Source organism: Aplysia californica, unplaced genomic scaffold, assembly GCF_000002075.1.
Source record: "Aplysia californica isolate F4 #8 unplaced genomic scaffold, AplCal3.0 scaffold00155, whole genome shotgun sequence".
NCBI classification, from domain to species: domain Eukaryota; kingdom Metazoa; phylum Mollusca; class Gastropoda; order Aplysiida; family Aplysiidae; genus Aplysia; species Aplysia californica.
Window position 1 is genome coordinate 806,225 of NW_004797425.1, and position 7,666 is coordinate 813,890.

Here is a 7,666-nt window from a genome sequence, read left to right on the forward strand (position 1 = left end):
ACACTTTTTTAATGCATCATCATAGATGGTCAAATTAATATGCATACTTTACACAAATACATGTCTTTAAGCGACCACTGGTCACAGAAAAAATCCCTAGGATACTCACAAGGATTAGCACCGTCAGCAATGAGCAACAAGCGTAGCGAGCTGAAGTTGATGTCCTTGTGGTCCTTCTGTGCCAGCAGTCCCCAGTGCATGTCCCGAGACTTGACCACAGCCACCGTCGCTGAGGGACAGAAACAATAAGTCTGGCTGGGAGGGGAGCAGGTGTCGGAACCAGACAACAAAGCAAGATGCGGATCTATAACTTCTTTTTATTTTAAAACAGAACAAACAAGTCTTGCCAAGAGGGGAAAAAAAAATCTAAAACAGCCTCTTAAACAAACATCTAAAGTAGTCTCTTCTGACCATGAAAACAGACCAAGATGAACCAAGAAGGGAACAATTATAATTATGGGAAGGTGAAAGCAAAATTATCCCCCCAAATACTCTTTTTACTATAAACTTTCATATGTTCACTTTTACAGTGCTAAGAAAAAATCTTTAGCTCTCTAAACTCCAGTAATCATTTTCCCAAATAATCTCAAACACACTATGAGGGGGAAGGAATCCACAATCTGACTCTCCCTCCTGCTTAATATCTCTCAAGCACACTAAAAAACACAGTGAGGCAAAAATACAACTGTGTAAAAATTCTCACAGTACCTTTGTATTTGGTGACCATTTTCATCCAGGACGCTGGGTCCACCTTCATGAGCGAGTAAGGAATAAATATCACGTGCATCCCATTGAAAACACTCTGTGGAGAGAGAGGAACATACAGTAATTTTTATAGCAAAACAAGACCTGAATCATTAAATTTACTTTGTCTCTCTTAACACAAAGAAGCATGAATTCTCTATCACAGTAATCTTCCAGGTTTTTTTAAATACAGCGTGATGATATGAGTTGATAATACAAAGCATGATTTTAATAGAACGACACTCATGCGTTAATTTAAACTGCATCAAAGACTTTGCTTTTAATAACTTTACTACGATAACTATGGCATGTGACTGGAAACTTGAAGAAAAACAAAAAATATCAGGTTACTGGAAATTATGGTGACTGCAGCCTATCTAATAAATGACAAAAATGTTGCAGATCATATTCATTGCAATTCATGAATCAGAGCTGTTATGACAAGTGAAAGCGATCAACTGTACTTACACATAAAATACCATGCCACATCCCAACTTCTCTTTTGAAGTCCAAAACACAGACCATCACTTCACCTGTGGATACAAAATTCTAGATGTTGACACCAATCAAATTTATTGGTCACCACTTCCACAATGCAACAAGAAAAGTAAGCAACGGCTTTTCAGCTCTATGGGGATCAAAAACACTTTTTTTTTCTCTTCCTCACTTGTAAAAAGAGAACTAGTTCTCTTCACTGCTGTAAAACCCCGCTTGTAAAAGGCACTTTTTAAAAACTTGCTGCAGCCATAATTCCTAACTGAAATAAAGAAAGATAACCCTTCTGCATGACAAAACTTTTCAGTGTGGCCTGCCTAAAACAGTGACAAATTAATACTAATTAAGCAATTTTCGGTAAACAAAACTTGCTACCTAGGAAAAGAGGTGTACGCCCCCTTTTTATAGTCTAACAATCACCCTAGACTAAAGACCCTATTTGATTGCTGCAAAACTCTTTTTTTTTTAATTGATATGATGACGATAAATTCAAATAAACCAATCCAACAAAATGAGCACAAACATTTTCAAATGATAACTACTCATTTTCAACAGTGCCTGTCAACCAGCTCAGCAGAGTTCAAACACCAAAGATGACGGACCCCGAGACTTACCCTCCGTGTAGTTAGCAGCCACTGTTAGTGTGCGGCAATGACACAGCATCGTATTTCTCGTTATCGTCACCCCGACTGTGCTGCCATCTTTGTTGAGTGCGTACTGCTTAGGACAAATGTAGAAGAGGGATGCCTATGAAATCTCGCTTCCACATAAGGGAACCAAAGGACATGCTATTCTGCTCAGAAACTTATATGTCAATTGTAAAAAGAAATTGACAGATACTAAACGCCCGTACAAGACATTAGTCAATACAAAATAGACTAACTGGTTAAAACAGAAGAATCTTTGGAAACCACTTTTTAAAATTATTTTATTTGAACTAAACATCATTAATTGTCATCAAGATGGATGAAGAAAATACAGGAGCAAAATTAACACAGCTACCCACATGCACAAGGTAGTAATAACAGAAGTGAAGATGTTACAGATGTAAAATTTTAAAATACTATGAAAATGTTATCAAGATCAACAATCTTACTCAAAATTATCTCTCAAACAATTCATTATAAACTGATATTCAGCAATATGAGCACTGTACAATAGGACACAAAACAGTCTATAGACACTTATAGAAAATCCTCGCTGATTTTCTTCACAAATAAGGCAAAAGTCTGTGCTGAAGACTTCATTGACCAGACACCAATATATTATTAAAAATACAGAACTCAAACTTCTCATACCTCTACATAAGCTGGCACGTCATCATTTGCTCTCAGGGGAGGTTGCCAGTCCTTTGACGGTTTGCTCAAGTTTTCAGTGATGAACCAGTTAAGCCTTGGCCAACCTATGCACATCAAAATCAACAATCAATGAATTGACATTATGGGCAATATTCCACAAACGACCACAAACTTTGGTCAATCAATTTAATAACACAAACAGCTATTTAAAAAAACAATTCACATATAACTGTAACCATTCTATGTGGTAACTTAAAGCTGCTCTCAGAGTACACAAGATACAAATCTAACGACCTGCATCAAGCAAACTTGTTTTGTTAATGAAGCAAACTCCAGATAACAGAGTACAAATTACCTTTGAAAGTGACGACTTCCCCGTTTGAAGACTTAGGCAGTCCTTTGTAGCAGTTCTCCGAGGTGAGGGCCCAGCACACATTAAGACTGCCAAGTAAAAAACCCACCCCTTGTCCTCCAGCATCCTGAAAAACACCCAAAAAATCCATCAAATGATATGGCAAATGTTCAATGCTGGCACATTTCAATGTTCTGACAAGTAAAAACAAATGTCCTGAGAAAGAGCAATGAAGCAAATCTTATCTTGTCTGAATACATAAACAGATGCTCAAAGAATAGGAAGAAAATTCTTTAAAGTTTATTCTTTTTCACCCGAAGTATACACACCTAGAATGAAGGGTCAACAAAGGTGGACGAAATGTTTAAAAGACATACAACTATACAATTAAAGAAAAGCAATGAAAGTGGAAGATCAGAAAAAGTGAAGACACAGAAACCCTACAAGTCAACATTTAAAAAAAAAAAAAAAACACAACTTCAAGAACACAAAATTTAAAATATTAAAAAAAGACATCATTTTGATAATCGCAAAACCTAGCTAACAAACGAAAGCAAAAACATAGACCCAAATTGAGAAAATATCATCACCAAACTAAAGCACACAACATAAATGTAAGTCCTCTTACGTTGGATCCCCCGACTCTCTTAGAGAGCGGCACCTCCACTGGCACAGGCACCACGCCAGCCGTGATGCAGCCATAGAAGGCGCAAATGAAGGAGATGGGGTCATTGTTGGGGTACACCAGAGCAACCTGAGAACAAATACAACCACAGAAAACAATTTATTGAAAAAGACCACAAAAAACAGACAAGTTCCATACACACACCCAAAAAAAATATGTTTGAGTAAATCCATCTTGTGCATATCAATTACCGCTTTAAGTTTTAGTAAGAGTTTTACGGCACTTGCAACACAATAAGGTCATATAAGTGCTGAAGAACAGAGGTGTTACAAGAGAGTAACATACACAAAAAAGAAGGAGGAGAGATAAGGACAATAGATATTTGATAGGAAAGGAGGAGCAAACTACACCAGAGCACCCCCCAACCACCCACATCAATTACCGTGAAGAGGACAAAGTTAAGTATGTGTTCGTCTTTACAAATACTACAAGATGCATAATGTATTCACATCCATTAAATAAGCACAAATGCACACAACATATAAGCCCCTTCATATATCTCTGTTTACTTAACAGTCTGATCACATGCATATAAAGTCTAAAAAGATTAAGAAACCCTTCCATAAGATGCAAGCTCACAGCTGGACCCAATTTTCAACATTGATGAAGATGAATGCGGACCATTTGCTGCCACTCAACATGCTAATGGCCACATTTGCATAAGAATAGATAAGAATGATACTGATACTGAAAAGAAGAAAGAAGAGCCAGCTACACAACACTGTCCTTCATTCACCTTCATTAAAACCACTAATACATGTAAATGAGAGGTAACAGATGGGTGGAGAAGTAACACTGAAAATGTTAACAGGTACAAACCACACCAATACCCTCCCACTCCCAACATGACAAAGGATAGAGGAGGCGACAGAAACCTTTAACGACCAGCATTCACTGTCTTCTGCTGTTACCATAATGCAACTATGCAAAACAACCATCACACTTCGCAATCAATTAAATAATCAAACATTAACACATAGATCTAGTCTTTGTTAGTCCTATTCTCTAACGATTCCATTTTAATGCTGAAATACTGTACCCTTTGTACCTACTCACTCACATTCTTATGGTCAATGATTGTCTGTTAATACGCATAAAATCACAAACATGGCACCTAAAAGGAAGAGAGAGGGAGAGGGAGAGGGAGAGGGAGAGGGAGAGGGAGAGGGAGAGAGAGAGAGAGAGAGAGAGAGAGAGAGAGAGAGAGAGAGAGAGAGAGAGAAAGGAACCATCATATTTCATGTGGAACAGATGACAGTAGCAAGACCAATAAAAGATTGAAAGAGCAGACCCTGAGAGAGCACCTAGCAACCATCCCCGTGGCTATTTGAAATTATGAGCAGAAGTTCTCAACACACAGAATTAAAGGTAACCAACCACTTTGAATGGAGCTTTCAAACCTTTATTTCAAGACAGTATTTCACTACCAGAACAACACAGCCGAATGGGCTAGAAGACAATGATGACAACACATGACAAGAGAAACAAACAACAACAGATTCACGTTACAGCAACTTGAACATACAAAAGAGTAAACACCCAACTTCCAAAACTTGGTAAGGAACACAAACTAAAGAAACTGAGGACTACCTTGTGCACAGTTTTAGTTTAGTTTTAGTAGAGGTTTTACAGAGCTCGCAACTGCATAAGGTCCTATGAGCACCAGAAGATTAGACGTGTTACAAGACAATAACAAACACGAAAAAGAAGGAGGGGAGATAAAGACGATAGATGTTTGATAGGAAAGAAGAAACAAACCACACCAGAGCACCCGCCAACCACCCACGAGCACAGTTTAAGAGAAACAAACTTACTCGGTCACCCTGTCTGATGGGCTCTCCTTTCTGGCCAACCTTGCACAGCAAACTGTACGCAATTTTCTGCGTGCGACTGAGCAGTTTGCCATACGTGAGGTTGTACGATGGCTTCCCGTTGGCATCTAGGACAGTGATGGCATTAGCCTTGTATGTTGACGACCCATACCGTTGGAGAGCTGCCTCAAGGTTGCGTGGCAAGCCAGACGGAACCTGAAGGAGAACAAACAAACACTGGTACACCAAACCATTTTGGAACATAACAATCTAAAGTGAAAAACTTTCAGCTCTATGTATCCGTTAACATGGGGCACACAAAAGAAATTTCAGAAGATATAAAAACCATTTTCTAAGTTGAGTAGCTTTCCACCATCCCAACAAACTTTTTTCATGCACTTTGAACTTAAAAATAATGCTTGTTACCAGTCAGGAAATTTCATTGATAATATTAGCACGATAATATAAGCACACACTATCAGTGGAAAACTGGATTCTTTTTTTTTTTTACAATAGAAGAACCCATATGTCTAATTCAAAAACCTTTTCATCAACGAGCACTCACCACTAGAGGGTCTCCAGGTTGGGGTATGAGCTCTTTCCCCTCTGGCTTGGGAGCGTTGGGATCTGACACTGGTGCTAGAGACAAACAATACCGAGGGTTGACCACATAAAGAGCATACAATAAGTGCCCAACATTATCACATAACAGAAGATGTAAATGCTTCAACCTATCTGGAAAAAAACTACTAACAACAACATACTTTTTAAAAAATCATTTACATTCTCTTCTCATACATACATTTGTATTTTCTTAAGAAATATCGACTGGGTAAAACCATTTGCATGCATTACAGCAAGGCTTCTTCTACTGCTTTATGAAAACTGAACAAAACAGAAACAGGATCGAACCATCTTGTCCTTAAAAGCGACCAATTACTGCATTCACTTAAAACATTTAAAAGTTGACGTATTTTCCTCAACACCACACTCTAACGTACGCCTAAGAAACACGAGTCTAGAGACAAGAATAAGTCATTTTCGAGACTCATGTGGAGTATGTGAAAACGTCTAATCAGCCAGGGGGAAAAATCTACAAGCTTACACAGAAATATGGGGGCACGGTGGTGTCGCTGTCCCAAAATGAGCAATTTGGGGGCAAGGTTACTGTACGTCATTTATTTTAATAATCCTGTGTATGCCTTCAAAGAGCAGTTTTTAATATAGGGCCCAAAGAGAAAAACTTTTTTATTAATGGATCAAGATTTTTTTTAAATTTGTGTTAGGTCACTGACCTGTAGAAGTGCCATGTAAAGTTTCGGGGGCATATGTAAATTCGTAAATGAGCTAGAATTTTTTAATGAAGTCAGACGAAAGTAAACAAGCTATAATTGAACTCATAAATTCAATGCACAATTATAATAAACAAGAACGGTAGAACTTACTTTCAAGTGTAGCCTCCTCCTCATCCACAAAATATTCTCTTAATGGCTTTCGCTTGGGTCTCTGAAATAATTGTAACAGATCACCATTATTTACGGAGACTTCATAGCTTTGTTTGACAACAGAAATCATAATCTTTCTTCACACACAGTGAATTATGCTATAAATAGCCATGTTCCTTATATTGAGGAAAATTGAAAACAGCGAAAGAAAACTATAACTATTCATTCAATGTGTAGGATTTACAGTCCATATTTTCATAAGTGCGGAAGAAGAAAACAATTGAGCTGAATAAGATAGTTTTTCCATTAAGATCAGAAATAACAGCAATTGTGTAAAATAGATTACTTATTTTAACTTAACTATTACAAAGGAAATAAGAAACTTATTTAAAGAACGGATTGACACTTACTTTTAATGTGTTCAATAGTTGTTGTATTTTGGCAGACACTTTACCGTGTGCAGGAGCTGAAAAAAATGCCCCAAAAATGGTCATGTTGAAAAGACAAGTTTTATTGTGTCAGATTGAACCCATCAACACACATACAAAAGAAATAACAACATCATTTCCATAGAAGTCCCCAACTCATTCATAAAGTGAATAGAGAATAATTTATTCTAACATTTCAAACAATTATAAATAAATTTGACTCTTTGTCGATAAAATGGTGAGCTAGTCGAAGTGCTCAGCAATTTCAAAAGTCCCTTAAAGTAATGGAAAAGAAATGAAGGCAAAACTGTTTTCTTTTTTGAAAAATATCAGTAAAGACACATGAGGCAAACTCATCAGATCTTAAGAATATTTATCAAGCACAGGAAAGACATTTTCTCCCCCCCC

General features: G+C 37.4%; 1 protein-coding gene across 1 annotated transcript in view; it reads right to left on the reverse strand.

Moving 5' to 3' along the window:
• LOC101852922 (disco-interacting protein 2) overlaps positions 1–7,666 on the reverse strand; it is a gene marked incomplete in the record, with an annotated part of 71,138 nt that overhangs the window by 24,002 nt on the left and 39,470 nt on the right. The window contains 11 exon segments of the mRNA XM_005097467.3: positions 110–229; positions 709–802; positions 1,213–1,277; positions 1,854–1,959; positions 2,538–2,641; positions 2,893–3,016; positions 3,518–3,643; positions 5,389–5,601; positions 5,951–6,024; positions 6,831–6,891; positions 7,241–7,296. Coding sequence (XP_005097524.2) covers positions 110–229; positions 709–802; positions 1,213–1,277; positions 1,854–1,959; positions 2,538–2,641; positions 2,893–3,016; positions 3,518–3,643; positions 5,389–5,601; positions 5,951–6,024; positions 6,831–6,891; positions 7,241–7,296 — 1,143 coding nt within the window.